Source organism: Colias philodice, chromosome 3 (assembly GCF_061535455.1).
Source record: "Colias philodice isolate Cphi_HAF_F1 chromosome 3, ilColPhil1 Martin Lab GWU primary, whole genome shotgun sequence".
Taxonomy (NCBI): Eukaryota; Metazoa; Arthropoda; class Insecta; order Lepidoptera; family Pieridae; genus Colias; species Colias philodice.
This window is the reverse complement of record NC_143088.1, coordinates 2373298-2390081: the sequence shown is the minus strand read 5'-3', so window position 1 is coordinate 2390081 and position 16784 is coordinate 2373298. Positions and strand designations below refer to the sequence as shown.

The 16784-nt window shown below is 31.6% G+C and overlaps 1 protein-coding gene across 2 annotated transcripts in view; it reads right to left on the bottom strand.

Annotated features, from left to right (window-relative positions):
• tow (target of wingless repressor) overlaps positions 1 to 16784 on the bottom strand; it is a 77894-nt gene that overhangs the window by 28244 nt on the left and 32866 nt on the right. The window contains exon 2 of one of the 2 annotated variants that reach the window (XM_089713512.1): positions 9234 to 9452. The exons of the other annotated variant lie outside the window; for it this stretch is intronic. Within the exon in view, the coding sequence (XP_089569638.1) occupies positions 9234 to 9315 (82 nt within the window). The 5' untranslated portion in view covers positions 9316 to 9452. The remainder of the gene's footprint in view (positions 1 to 9233; positions 9453 to 16784) is intronic. 2 annotated transcript variants of the gene reach the window in all.

The following is a 16784-nucleotide window of genomic DNA, read 5'->3' as shown; positions in this document are numbered from 1 at the left end:
GTATTCAACTGTATAAAAGCTTTCAAACAATGCTCCATGGAACCTATCCACGTTATTGCTAAATAACTAAGCTCCAGAAGTATGCAGGATATTGGAAGTTAGTTCACTTAGGTATTCTAGTCAATGCCTGACACTATATTATGTTTTAATACTTATCCGTACTAATATTATATTAAACTAGTAATTCACTCCGGCTTCGCCTGTAGTAGGTACACATATAATACTATGGTACTAGTATGACGTACATGTTCAACGGTAAAAGAAATTTTGTAAGTGGTTCAGTAGTTCCTGAGAGAACAAACTCTTCAGGTCATATTATAAGCAAAATTGTTTGTCAGTCTGTGAAAATGTTTGATCTACTGAAAATTTTGTGATTTTCAATTATAATTTTGAAATGTTTAAGTGTCTGTCTCCTACGCACAAAAGTTTACCGTGTTAGTTTTGTCGCAAAAACAACTCTCCAGTAAGAAATAGGGATTGAAATTTACTTTAGGAAACAGTTATATAGGAAATAATAAATTATTAAGAAGTTGAATTTAAATGTTTTACGAATACAATAATAAATACTCTTCAATAATCTCGAATTACTAAAAATATAGAGTATGGTTAAGATAAGAACCACTAAGATTTGTATTGTAACTGGCTCAGCTTCTTCTAGGTTACCGGGGCGAACATTGAGACTTTTTGTTGTTTGTAGTCTTTAAAATAACTTTTCTTTGTTATTATAGAATTCTTTCTTCAGTCTACAAATTACAGTTATAATGGGGAATGAAATTTTTACATAATTATGTTTGTATTTTGAAATTCTTTTACGCAGTAAAAAGAATATATTTCAGTATTATTTTTAAGTATTATCCTGTTTCAACATCTTTGTTTAGCAACTTGTTATATTTTACAGTTGTTAATTGTTTTTTGTTTAGTAAATTAAATGGTTTACAGTTGTAATCCAATAAAAAATCTAATATTGACAACGAATGTACTTATCTGTACAAAACACAATATGTAGTATAAAAATGTACAAATAGACCTAGAAAACCTAAAATAACCTATATCTCTGACACATTTATAGGAAATTCTCCTTTTATGTGAGCCGTAAAACCTTTGATAATTTATGGTAAAAATTAATGAGATCATAAATTAGTAATTCGGCATGCTTTTACGAGATTTCGTCTAATGCTTGTTTTTTGCTCAATGTAACTTCTTACTAAAAACGTGAATTATGTTCGAAAAAAATGTAATGCGACATTGCGAACAGCGTATGCGGTATTACCTTAGTATTACGATATATTTTATATTTTAATGATAAAAATGAAATAAGAATATAAATTAACAACAATTCTAGCAATAATCACTAGGCCTTTTATTTCTTTGTATAATACATTTCACCCTACAAAATCTAGGTCACAATCCAGTTATCCATACTAATATTATAAATGCCAAAGTAACTCTGTCTGTCTGTCTGTTACTCAATCACGCCTAAACTACTGAACCAATTTTCATGAAATTTGGGATGGAGATATTTTGATACCCGAGAAAGGACATAGGCTACTTTTTATCCCGGGAAAATGACGCAATCCCGGAAATCCCACGGGAACGGGAACTATGCGGGTTTTTCTTTGACTGCGCGGGCGAAGCCGCGGGCGGAAAGCTAGTAATCTTATAAATATTAAATTATTTCCTCGAAACTTTAAGAAAACCTTTACATGTTTGCAAGAAGCTTTCGACTAAATGAAAATCCGCCTTTCGTCTTACAAATTGTAGTTTTTGAAGTCTTAATAACATTCAATAGGGCGGAAACAAAGTAAAAAGGGCCCGGGTTTCATACAAATGGTAATATTGTGAACAAAATTGAGCGTATTTTATATTCCAGTGGCTCTTTTGCTGGTTTAATTTTGAATTATTTGTAATATTCATTTATATCTTCTTCTTATATATAAAATTCTCGTGTCACAATGTTAGTCTGCATACTCCTCCGAAACGGGTGGACCGATTCTCATTAAATTTTCTGTGCATATCGGGTAAGTCTGAGAATCGGCCAACATCTATTTTTCATATGTACCACGGGCGAAGCCGGGGCGGACCGCTAGTCTTAATATATATAAATCTCGTGTCACAATGTTTGTCCTCAATGGACTCCTAAACCACTTAACCGATTATAATAAAATTCGCACACCATGTGCAGTTCGATCCAACTTGAAAGATAGGATAGTTTAATTATGTAGGTACCACGGGCGAAGCCGGGGCGGACCGCTAGTAGATCTATATAATAAAGATACAATAGCGGATTTTTTTTTATTGTTAAAACGTCAATTATATATTTTCTCAGTGAGAAAAACTCAATATTTATTTTGGAAATAAGTGATATTATTGTATTTGATCAAAAACAAGTTGAAATGACACTAATAAGCAGACTTAGCTTCGTAATTAGGTCCCTTGTGACATAATAACATGGTTCAATAAGTAAAAATAATTATTTACCTACTGTAATAAATAAAATTGTTATTTGCAAAACAACATATTACTTTTCTCGTCTTTTGCTGGATCATAAGAAGTTTATTTTTTCTTAAAGAAAACTGATCAACGAAAGATATGCCAAATACTCTAATCTCTAAAAATATAAACATTACTAAAACATCTTCTGGTGCCTTAATAGCCATCCTACTAATATTATAAATGCGAAAGTTTGTGAGGATGTGTGTGTGTGTTTGATACTCTTTCACGCAAATACTACTGAACCTATTACAATGAATTTAGCACACATATAGAGGTTAACTTGGATTAACACATAGGATAGGTTTTATCTCGGAAATCCCACGGGAACGGGAACTATGCTGCTTTCTCTTTGAAAACGCGGGCGAAGCCGCGGGCGGAAACCTAGTATAGTAATAATTTCCAAAAATACCCTCACTAACGAAACTAAGGTTTTTATAACCTGTAATAACTTCTAGTTAGAACGCCGGAGGTAAAGAGGATTCCTCTGCGATCCCTCATGAATATTTTAACGCACGTTTGGTGTGACGTCTATACCTTCTATAGTCTATAGACTATCTATATATCTCTAGACTATAGAAGGTATAGACTAGCATATATTCTATACTCTATGTAGCGTTGGAGCCATGAAGTATGTTGATAATGGTAGAGACCGATAAAAAACTTAAAGAAAAGAAAATATTAGATAATTTATAATTATTTTAATAACGACTGAATCTATATAAAAATGATCGCGAAATATGTTGCTAATGGTAAAACTCGAGAACGGCTCGATCAATTTGGATTTTTTTTACGGTATTGTTTAGGCCTAGGCAATTAAGAGAAAACACATCAAAGGGGCAATAGGAAGATTCTCACACCTATCGGATATGTGCATAAATTTCTTGAGAATGGGTATAAAATTTCATGAGAGTCTGTCAAGCTGACCCGAGAATTTTATACGTAACTAGCGGTCCGCCCCGGCTTCGCCCGTGGTACATATTTATGTTTTCTCTACATAAGAACCATCCTGGTACTTCAAGGAATATAATAAAAAAAGAATTATCGAAATCGGTCCACCCGTTTTCGAGTTATGCGCTTACCAACACATTTTGCGATTCATTTTTATATTATAGAATATAGATAATACATATTGAAAAATTCTTTCAAAAATCGCACGTTTCATAACCAAGCAGGTTATATAATAAAAATCCACCAAACAGGTACTTTCACACGGTTATCAACGAGTACATGTGTTATCACAGTACGTGACTTATAAAATAAACTACTATCTTAAAATCTACAAGGGTTTACCTCACTTTGAAAGGTACTTGTGACCCGGTCGCGCTCCACTTCGGTTTTTCATCACTACATAGTATAAAACAAAGTCGCTTTCTCTGTCCCTATGTCCCTATGTATGCTTAAATCTTTAAAACTACGCAACGGATTTTGATGCGGTTTTTTTAATAGATAGAGTGATTCAAGAGGAAGGTTTTAGTATATAATTTATTATGTTTCAGACAAAGCGGGCGAAGCCGCGGGCGGAAAGCTAGTAACATTTGAAAAGAAATATCGTTCGGCAAAATAACATTAAAATAAGAAAAATAAGTAATTTGTATACCTACTACATAGTTAAGGATATAAACTAATCTATTTATGTATTGATTTATTGGTTAATATTTTAGTTGACAAATATCTGAGTAGGGTTTCTGATCCGAAACACAGTCCGAAATATTATTAGGTATTTATTTGTACTTTAGAATATTAGACGGTAATTTCGATTAAATGTTTTTTAGATTTATTTTGAATGTTTTAATTATAAAAAAAAGTGTTTAATGTGAGCACGAAAAAGTTTTTTTATATATTTTTATTTATTTATTTAACACTTTATTATACATACTAGCGGTCCGCCCCGGCTTCGCCCGTGGTACATATTTCGCAATAAAAAGTAGCCTATGTCCTTTCTCGGGTATCAAAATATCTCCATACCAAATTTCATGCAAATTGGTTCAGTAGTTAAGGCGTGATTGAGTAACAGACAGACAGACAGAGTTACTTTCGCATTTATAATATTAGTATGGATTTTAATGAAATTGAAAAGTAAATAACAAATCTCTTAAAGTTCTAACGTTTGTTTGAAAATATTTTAGTAGGGCAACTTTTTCTGTCCTCTATGCCTCGGCTTATATTCACAATACAATTTTGTTATTTCCCACAACAAAGACGGCTTTGTTTAAAGAAAATAAAACCCTCCTTGGAAAATCTTTTTATTCTCGCTTCTGTTTTATTAAATTCAAGAACAGTAGTGCAGTTTCAATGGTAGAAAGAGAAAATAATTTGGAAAATCCAAAAGTGCACGCCTCATAATTTTTTTTTTAATAAATATTTATTAATTATTATTTTTGTTTATTTAATAACAATTAAACCACATCGAATCAGACCCTGAAAAATGAAAGGGTTCTATTCCTGAGCATACTCAAGCGTAAGAGAAAAAAAAAAACTCGATTAGTAAAGTATTTCGGTCGCTATCGTGTTTACAAGAAAAAGGATCCGCACATACAGACACACGGACGTCCAAGACAGAACTTTTTTAAACTGTTTTTTAACTAGTTTAAATAACAAAAATGACATCAAAAATATCATGAACGTTAAAAATAGTGTTTTTTCTTAATATGTGTGTGTATGTATTATCTTACAAGTGCAATGTATGATACATAAAGACATTTTAAGTTTGAAAAATCAGATGTTTTTCGCGAAGTGACAGTAGTACCCACCTCAACGCTTCGCTTATGAGGCGTGCAATATCAGAGTTATTTATTAAAATTTAAATATGTTATATTAAAAATTTTACTCATTGAGTATAAGCTAGTAAGCTACAGTCCGGAAATTTATTCGCGTAAGTATATGGATGAAAAGTAGATCAAAAGCTTAAAACTTGTTTTTAGACCAAATCAGTCTAGTTGAACTAATTTAGTTTTTGCATGATGGATTACCTATAACTAATGTATAAATATTTTAAGACCTTCGTAGTTTATTAAAATTTTAACTAAACATATTATTACCTAAGTATACAAATTAATGATATTCGGTCTTTATTATTATTAGGTAATAAATAATTAATTAGGGTAACAGAATTACTAAGTGAGCGACTGACTGCGAGCGATGAAAAATTAATAGATCAGCAATTAACAAACATTACTGCGTTACATAAAATACAAAATGAGCAGCTTCATAATATTTGAGCGACCTAATATTAATTGTTTGAGTGACAAAATTACGTCTTGTATTATTATCATTATTTGACATATGATTTATTTATACTGAGTGGCATTTTATCTTAATCGAGGTATTTCGAATAGAAAAATCACTTTGAAAAATACTATAATGGACAGAGTAGGTAGTATCAGTTCAATTTGTTTTTGAAAGTTTTATCAAATAACTATTTGAACAATTTATTCTAGTGTATTTAGTCGTTCTAGATGAGCGTAATTTAGTCGCTCACTTAGTAATCTATTCGCTCAACTAGTAATTTAGTCGCTCATATAGTAATGTAATCACACGATTAGAATTCTAATATATCAAATGGATTATCACAACCCTCCTTTAGTACGCTCAATCTGTATTTTAATTTCAACCAATATTCGTTGCTTGTTTAGTTTATTTGTTGATTACTCAAATTCATACCGCTCAAGTTATTAAAATCACTATCTCATAATCAGTCGTTCACTTTATTTTCAGTCGCTCGTTTTATTAAGTACTAGAGGTCCGCCCCGGCTTCGCCCGTGGTACGTATTTCGGAATAAAAGGTAGCATATTATGTCCTTTCTCGGGTATCAAAATATCTCCATACCAAATTTCATGCAAATTGGTTCAGTAGTTTAGGCGTGATTGAGTAATAGACAGACAGACAGACAGAGTTACTTTCGCATTTATAATATTAGTATGGATTCCCCATATTAAAAGCATGGCGCGGGCGTGTAAAAAGTTAAAACACATGTGGCGGAAGCTGAGCGATCGTTGTGAGTTGAGACGTGTAAAATGTACGTAGCATAGATTTCTTAGGTAAATTCTAATAGACTACAAGCCCGCATATGAATAAATATGGGTCAAATGAACCACCACGGGACATATCTAGTACGAAAGAAGAGCAAAAAATAATAAGATTCATCACTATGCCGTCACTTGTAAGCTGTCCAACTGAGTGCAGATGAGAATTGAAAAGTACAGGTAGACTCGGTAAATTTTGGTCATATATTTTTGTACGGCATTCTTAACCATCGATAGATCCATTAAAAATAATAAGAAACCGCTCAGTGCCGTACAAAAATGTTGGTCCACCAAGTCGGAATTTTTATTTAATTTCCGAGAGTTACCGGGGGTAAATTTGGTCATTTGACCATGTACGGCATCTGTGTCATACTATTGCTATACTGCTTTTAATCCATTATTCCGCAACGCCGTACAAAAATCATGGGGACAAGGGGAAAAAATCGAGAGTTGCAATCCCCTCGCTATCCCCACTCCAGGGGGTCATTTGACTAAGTACGGCTTCGGTTCCAAAACATTATCTAGCACTCAAAAGTACTATTAAAAGCAATGCCGTCAAAAAATAATTGTTCTTGTAAATGTATACCAATAATCATCTTAATTTCATCGAATTCTTGATATAAAGAGCTGTAAGGTCATTTGACCCTGTACGGGAACTTTTTTTTAACATGATATTGTAAAATTCAATTGTTGTATAGTATTGCCGTTCAAAAGAAACCGTTCTAAAAAAAGTTATAGAGAAATGCAAAACCAGAAATTTTGTTAAAGTTTAAACATCGTAGATTAATGAAATATAATAGTTTTCTACACTTTATTCGTTGTTTTAAATAGAATTAACATAGATAAATTAGGAAAAAACGATGCCGTACATTTTTGTGCAGACCACATCTTTTAGGCTGATGAAAGCGACGAAAGCTACAATTTTAAGGGTGCTTTATGGCCATTTGATACAGTACGGCATTAACATATTTTTACCCAACTACGGCAAAGCAAAAGGAGGGTTATGGTTTTGACAGGTCATGTATGTATGTTCATCTATTCCCTCGTAACTTCTAAACTACTTATCAGAATTCGACAAATAACATATCATTAGAAGCATCTGAATTGTTCACTGGATAACCAGCGACCAGCTAGCTAAAGGCTATATGGGGTTTCACAAAATCTAATGTGGCGCCCTCTAGCGGACAAAACATACAGAGTAAAAAAATAAAGTTTAGATAAATATGCCGTGTTTGGTATCATTTGAAAGCGCTTTACTTGTACATTTTGAATATGTATATAATACTAGCATTTGCTTGTGACTTTACCTGTATTCATGGGCTGATTGCATATAATTCACATCTTTTCGTTCATAGCTTTTTTATTAGTTCATCAATTTAACGGAGTCCATTCCACTTGACTCCGACTTTCCAAGGTGATAATTAACCACCTCGAGCTTCTTAATATTAATGTATATTTATATTTTATTATCAAAATATAAAGCAAACATTTCGTTATATGGATTTTTTCTTTTTCAGATTTTTCCCCTTTGAACCAACGAAAATGTACGGCACATGAAAAAATATTATCTATGCATAAAATACTTTAAAAATAAATTTATTTCGTGTTGTGTCAAATGACCCCCTGGAGTGGGGAAAGAGAGGGGATTGCAACTCTCGATTTTTTCCCCTTGTCCCCATGATTTTTGTACGGCGTTGCGGAATAATGGATTAAAAGCAGTATAGCAATAGTATGACACAGATGCCGTACATGGTCAAATGACCAAATTTACCCCCGGTAACTCTCGGAAATTAAATAAAAATTCCGACTTGGTGGACCAACATTTTTGTACGGCACTGAGCGGTTTCTTATTATTTTTAATGGATCTATCGATGGTTAAGAATGCCGTACAAAAATATATGACCAAAATTTACCGAGTCTACCTGTACTTTTCAATTCTCATCTGCACTCAGTTGGACAGCTTACAAGTGACGGCATAGTGATGAATCTTATTATTTTTTGCTCTTCTTTCGTACTAGATATGTCCCGTGGTGGTTCATTTGACCCATATTTTTTTCATATGCGGGCTTGTAGTCTATAAACACTATGTAAATTACTAAACTTGTAAAAAGATCACTACAAAACCATGCGAAAAACGATTTATTGATTTATACACCATAGGAACTCAAAGAAGTTCAATATTATCTAAAAGAGGTACAAAATATTATATACAGGCTTCATTAAAAATATCGACTTACATTTTCAAGTTTATGAAGTACCGTAAGTGCCTATCGATAATTAAAACTTATAGCTTCATTATTTCAACCATTGTCATTATATTACTATTTGACAGTTAAATTGGGCAATAAGCAGATTAAAAAGGCGGGAAATCTATAATGGAGATTCGCGTCACAGACTATATCAGTGTGTCGCCAATCACGCCATAATGTAGGCATCATAAATGAGTAGGGTCTCATCTCGACTGTATAGGTAATTTGTTATTATTGAAATGTTAAATGATGTGTTATTTTATTGAAATCGGTGTTTGATTAGTAGCTATTTATTTTAAATGTGAGTAAAATAAATTATTAGTGTTTTTGATAGCTTATATAAACAAGCATAAAGTTAAGTGCCAAAATTGTTAATTTGTAAAAAGTAAACAAAAGTGCAATAAGATTTTGCATAGTAAAATGTTAGAATTGTTATTTAATTAAATCGAATTGAAACGTCTATCTCACCTGATTTTTTGGCACTATTTCCTTTCCCACCGTTTTTGTTCCGCCTCGGGTACAAATTTATTTTACTCTGGCCACACCCCATCACCGCGATTATTCATCCATCACTACACAATATCACCCGTTATAACTTAGCATTATTTGCAATGTGACTTCAGTTTAAATTTGTTCGTTGCACGTTTAAGTGTCCCATTGCTCCGATCGTTTGCCATGATTTATTTTCTGAAAAAAAAAAGAACGATGTATCAAGTTACGGCTCGACACTGGCAACACTCGTTACCATATAACCAAGAAAGAAAAAGTTACGGCTGTCAAATTTTCCCGCCAACCAAGAAAAACGTTCTGAATATAAAATGTGAGACTAACGACATTGTCGAGAACATAATGCTTTGGATGAATGGAAATTGGGGTATTAAAATGAATACGTTTAATATAAGATGTGGTATATTTTATTCATAGGACATATAAATGTTTCAGAAATACTTTCTTGTAGGCATTGTAAGCTTTTTTATCGTTCAACAATTGAACATTCATTTTTCATTGTAGTGAAAAATATTTAAGTTGTAGGCTTTATGATTATGAGGCGAAGCATCGTTAACGAAACAAAAGGTCGACAATTACTGTTTACATAATTTATCTAAATTGCAATTAAAGTAGGCCCTGTAGATAAAAATTTTCGTGTTGACCTAGTTTCAAAAACGAAATTTAAATTAAAATACACATTTTTATTTTTTACATTAGAAAATTTAGAGGTAGGTAATTTTTTAATGTCTGAAAAATTTCATCGAAAACCTTTAAGCCGTTTTTGATTGAATTTTATAATAATAAAATTCTCTTAAAAGCTCCGAGCTGTCTTTATCTAATTCTTAAAGATAAATTTTTACATTTATATTACAAAATATATCAATAATTAATACTTTATAATAATTACTACTAAAATTCTGTGTATCCAGAGTTATTTATAAGTTTACAAAGAATCCCAGTTTCCTTGGAAATCTGTTAAACACAACGTATTTAAAACAATGTATCGTAAAACTGTTTGATGCTGACTGAAAGCAGACGAACCATTCCGGTCATTCTTGTAGTATAAATAACTATAATCTTTATAAGTAATATTATCTATGCTTGCGCTATGTTAATACAGATAATATAATTCTATAATTCGACCTATTTCAAATGTCACTTGCGTTCCATTGCACGCATCACGAATGAAACAAACATACATGTGACAAAATCTGCATAGTGATACAGAAAAAACTTTTTATGATATGATAATTATGTATGATATAGAGATGCTATTTTATAGACTTACCTACGGATACTAAACAGTATCCGTAGGTAAGTAAATAACACGTTATGTTACATGTGAATAAATTGTACATTTTTACACGCTTTTTATTAGCTTCACTTGTATGTTTGTTTGTTTGTAACCGACTTCTTTGGGCGCGATTTTGACCCACTTTAAACGGCCAGATTTCGTTCAAACTTTGTAGATTTATTGAGGACCGATGACAATACACTAATTTGATAAAATTTTCTATTTTTTAGTTCGGTTTTCTATAAAAAGCGTGTTTTTTAGTTTTTTTTAACTATTATTATTTAACGTATACTTTTTGATAGGCAGTGTTTGTATCACACAGACGTGTGGATACTGTTTAATTGTTTAGTACAGTTTTTATTTCTAGAATTACTAAAAAATCTTTTTAGAGATAGGTATTCAGCTCACATTAGAACTTTCCAAGACCTCTGTTTAGGATCCATCATTTTAGGTACGTTTAGAAAATTAAACTAGAAAAATAAGAACGTAATTTTTATGAACTATTAAAATTTTGCACAGTTCGAATTTGAATTTTCCAACAACAATGGAAAATGTATATATTTTTTTCTGTAAAGTAACTAGCGCCAGTAGCTAGCGCACAAAGCATTGATACTGCGTCAACTAAACCGCTAAGGGCGCTTCACACGTGAACGCACAAGTGTCCTTGTAGATGCTTAGAGATTATAGGGTGACTACAATTGTTGTGTTCCAGCTGACTAGCATAAATGATGGCTTATGTAGGTACGTGGTGTGTAGTTATTGTGGAGAGGGAGGATTTTTTATTTTTACGTCAGTTTTTTTTTACAAATAGGAAATTTAAACAAGACCAGTACGAAATTAAATGCATAAAAAGCATGCAGCCGAAGCTGCGAGACAAAAGTGTATATCAATCTTTTTTTCAATTATTCTCCGTGATGACACTTTAGAAGAAAGTCCTTTTACCTTCATTGTTCCCACCACTTCAAATCGAAAAAAGTTTTATGTGAGAAAAAATTTTTCTTACTCGAATATATAAAAATGATGGTCACAAGCTTAGTCCTTAAAATCGAGAGAGAGCATTGTTCCAAGTGCTAGGTTCCGACGAATCGCAGCGCAGACAATTGTTTCATAGCGCATTGTCTGCGAGGGGGCTAATCATAGCTGCATAAAGTATTTATTGGCTTGCTTTAATATTTATAAGCGTTTTTGTTTCTTCTGTTCTTTATATGGAGCGTTTAAACGTTTGGTAAAAATTTCATGCTCCGTTTACATGGTATTCTGTTGTAGATGAACTGTATTTCAAAGCTAATATTGTGGAATATATAAGTTCCTTTTTTGACGAGATTATAACACTTATTATAACTTATCTAAACTTATATTATAAGGAGGAGCGATATTTCTTTGCTTGTTAGCATTTAACTCAAAAGTTACTCAAGTGATTTTAGCTTCATCTTTACCGAGTGACAAAAACAATTTTATATCCTTTGTCAAACGAGCGAATCCGGGGCTAGCAACTAGTTAGTAATTGATAAACAAATTGCAGTCAAACAAAATAAATCTTTTATTATTAATAAGCTAAACCCTTCCGCCTAAAAATTAATCACAACTATCAGATTGAGTGCTCCCGATCTAATATATTTTTATCATTTTGTATCTGTGTCATCGATGGCTCATTATGGTTATTGACGTCAACCGTAAAATGATACCACTTTGCCAGAAAAAATAGTTTCTGATATCGCATAAATCATTCCCCGTCTATATTTACGACGCTCCGTGGAAATACTGTGTATGTATATTTTATCGAAGTGAAGTAGGAGTAAGTAATAAGTAAATAGCATTGTAAATAACTATAAGCTGGTATCGTTTATAATATATTAGTCGTTTATATATAACTAGATTTCCGCCCGCGGCTTCGCCCGCGTTTGCAAAGGAAAACCCGCATAGTTCCCGTTCCCGTAGGATTTCCGGGATAAAAACTATCCTATGTGTTAATCCAAGTTACCCTCTATATGTGTGCTAAATTTCATTGTAATCGGTTCAGTAGTTTTTACGTGAAAGAGTAACAAACATCCATACATCCATACATCCTTACAAACTTTCGCCTTTATAATATATATATATTAGATATTAGATAATTCTATCGTTTGGTACTTGTGTTAGAGTCATGATCTATTCCGTATTTTTTGAAGAGATCATTACTTGGCAAAGGCTTACACTTGTAGAACTGATAATAACAAATATTAATATCTATATTATACCTATTATTCGTATGAATTATTATAACTTATAAATCGTGTAGATTTACAAAATAGAATAGAATAGAATAGAATTCATTTATTCGTGGTAAAAAAAGAAATACATACAAAACAAAAAAAGTAATACAGATAAAAAAAAAATCACCACGAAAAGGGTAATTCAGCATATGGAGAAAACAATGACCAAAAGGCCACTGCTTTCACCGCTGTTTTTCAGCCATAACCTGTTGTGGCCACAAATGTCATACGACAAAAAAAAACATGTAATTATAATAAAAAAAATACACAGTACCATAACAAACATAGCGGTTCCCCTTAAACAAACATATTATATTTTCAGGAACACAGGTAAAACAATAAAACTTTTAATACAAAATAAAAGATAAAAGATAGAAAAATGCATCTAAAACTAAAGGAATGCAGGATTAATTATTACGTTCCTACTGGTGAGATACATCCATGATACAGCGATACCTCATTATTCAGCCTCACAAATATACCTAAAGCCAATCAATTCGTACATCGGGCGAGAAATACTGAACTGACTTGAGTACCTAAGCTTCAACGCTATAAATAACCATCTATTGAACTCAAATTTTAATAAGATACACAACCTACAAATATTGTTCTTATTGTATTTTTCTCATTTTTCATACCCGCAACCATAATTTACTAACAAAGAAATGTGCGTAAAACTAGTATTTAAAATAGAGATGTATAGACATCTCAAAAGCTTCCAGGATTCTATCCTTCTGTAAACATCTGTATAAAGTGTTGTAGCAAAATCCTCTTACTGCAATTTCTAGGGTAATTAATAGGTAATGCACTTAATGTACTTAGTTAGCTAAGAATATAGCTTGCACTTCACTTTAAATGGCAAAAAGCTTGTACTTTTTAATGTATTCCACTCAGACTTAATTTAAGTAATGCATTATTGATATTTGAACACAAAAATGTTTACAACAGATTATTTTGGCTTATGTTGATCTCATAAACGTTAAACATTGGCTTTTCAATAATTATTTATGTGTACTATGCGCAAAAACAACGACGACTTTCAACATAGCTTGTGTTTTGTAATATTAATTTGATCAAGCAAACTTTTAGGTTATCTCCACAAAACTAAACGAAACTTTTTATTGTTAGGAGAAAACAAATTATAATAGATAACTAAGCTTTAAACAATCATAACATAAAACCAACCTAAAACTCATTTAACATCCATCCACGACATAATTATCTATTATCTAACAAGAAATATTTTGGCGCCAAAATTAAAACTGGCAACTGTTTTTGTTTCACAACCGTTTCTTTTCGAACGAAGATTTATAGCAAAAACACTATTAAAGATACTTTACGGTATGCTTATTTGTGTTGGAGTTTAATCATTTTTATCGATTATTTTGAGCCGGCCCTGTAATCCTATTAACCGACAGACTGTGTAATTCGTTTTATATAAAACCTCTTTTTTACGTTTGCAACTATGTTGATGATACGTGCATGTTCTGTTTTTTCACGTTTCATGCTTGAATGTTCAATTATTTTAGCGTTTGTATTGAATTTCTAAATTTATTTTATTCGGTTAAACTATCTATTTTTTTTTCACATTAATGTAGAAAAGGTAAACCTACTGAGATAAAATTCTAGGTAAATGAAATATTCAAAAGGTGTATTAAATTATGATTATGGATTAATCATTCTAAGAAAAATCGTAATCGTAATTCGTAAGGAAAGCAAATTCTTACATCACAAAACATATCTATTCTTCACTTTAAAAGTTTATTATATGAAATTTCCGCTAAAATAAAAAATGTGTGCGTGTACTAGTGTACACACGTAAGAAGTGAAACTTCTTTATGACCTTATTTTTCAAAAAATAGTTTACTATAGGTAATATATATGCAACTTTACAGAAATACGAATCACGCGTGGTAGGGATAAGAAAAAGATGGCGCAGTTTCTACAATGCTAAATTCATTAAAAAGCGTAAGTACTTTTCTTTTTACCCTTATTGTAATTTGAAATATTTCAAACTTAACAAATTGCCCTGCTTTCAGTTTCATTAGCAACTTTGAGTTTATTTTATTTTATTTCATCAATTTACAGAAATTTATGACAAAGTTACAAATAGCGAGCAATTTGTAAAGAAACTGCAATTAAGGACATCTATTCAGGCAGGCTATTAATTATTCTAACATTCATTATAGCTTTAAAATTATAAGTATAGTTTTTACTTTGAGAAAGAGTCATAGGTCATTTTAAAAAGCTCATTTTTCTATATCCCGTGTAGACCAGTGAGATACTAAATATTTATAGGTTTTGCATAAAAAGTTTAGAAGACTAGCTTAGCAATTATTTTTTTATAATATCGATGATTACTACCACTACTACTAGTACCTATAGTAATATTATATTATCTGTGCTACTACTACTACTACTACAACTAAAATCGATGGAATTAGCTTAATTAATAAATTAATAAACTGACATAAGGTGATATATAGACTATAGAGTATAGGTAGTACTTGACAATAATATACTTTGAGTAGATAAAGGTATTTAGTTACGCATATTTATCACAATGCCTCATAAAATATTGATACATTATTCATAATAAATCATGCCAAAAATATTGGCAACCAATCGCAAATCACGTATGACAAAAAATTGAGATATCATGAATGATTTATCGAAACGCGTTTCTGTAAAAAGAACATTTGTTACCAATGACATAAAGTTTACATTGCTTTGAGTGTGTTTATAGGTAAAGTACCAAGTGATAAATAGGAGTATTATTCATCATTCATACATCCCCTACTCTTACATACCTATAGGATATTATTGAAAAGGCTATAAAACCTATGTAGGTTTTATAGCCTTTTTTTGACTTAGGGCTGATTTTTCAAACCTTGGTCCGATTAAAGGTTTTTTAGATTATGAAAAATAAAATAACTATTAAGGTTAACTTTAGGGCTTTTTGCAACATTATTTAAAACTGGATGTATTTATTATACGTGTTGTGTATGTGTAAAAAATATAAACTATACTCAAGAATTACCTATGTAGGTATACGTGCATAAATTCGAATAATAATGTAAGTAATTACCCGTAGGACTTGCAAACAATAAACGAACATTTATATTTACCTAACTGTCCCGGCAAAAGTTATTCTGCCTTTCTCTTATCTCTTAGGGGTCTAAAAAATAGATGTTCGATTCTGAGATCTACCCCATAACATAATGTACACAAAACATCATGAGAATCGATCGAGCCGTTTCGGAGGAGCTTAACTTCAATCACGAGAATTTTATATGTTAGATTTTATGAACCCTAGAATGATATAAAAAATACAAACTTCCTTGCAATATTGAAATTAAAGAATACGCCATAATGAAATGAGTCGGCTGACTTGCAGGAGATTGCTGCCTAACTCGATTGCGGTGCGCTCCAGGCATTTATTAAAGAATAATGCAATAAGATCACAGGACTCCCTAGGAATTTACAATTATCTAGCGATCCTTCCTTATTTATTTATTTTTATATGATGTTGCTCTATGACTTACTTACTTCAAAGGTGAAAATTTACTACAAAATCTATATTGTAACATTTATAACAATTCTTTATAATACATAGTACTTCTACTTCTAAAGTCTTCAAGAGACTGTAGTTGTGCTGTAGTTTCTGAAAGAATTAAAAGTTATTTTTTGACTTAGGGCTGATTTTTCAATCCTTGGTTTAAGATTATGAAAAATAAAATAACTAGGTATTTAGGTTAACTTTAGGGCTTTTTTGCAACCATTATTTAAAACTGGATGTATTATACGTGTTGTGTATGTGTAAAAAAAATAAACTATACTAACAAGAATTATTATTATGGAAATAACCAACTACCACAATCCCGATGATTACAACGACACCACATAAGTCAAAATACGTCCAGCGGTTTGGGCTGTAGGGCGTGCCAAAGACATATTATTATACTATACATATACACAAGTATT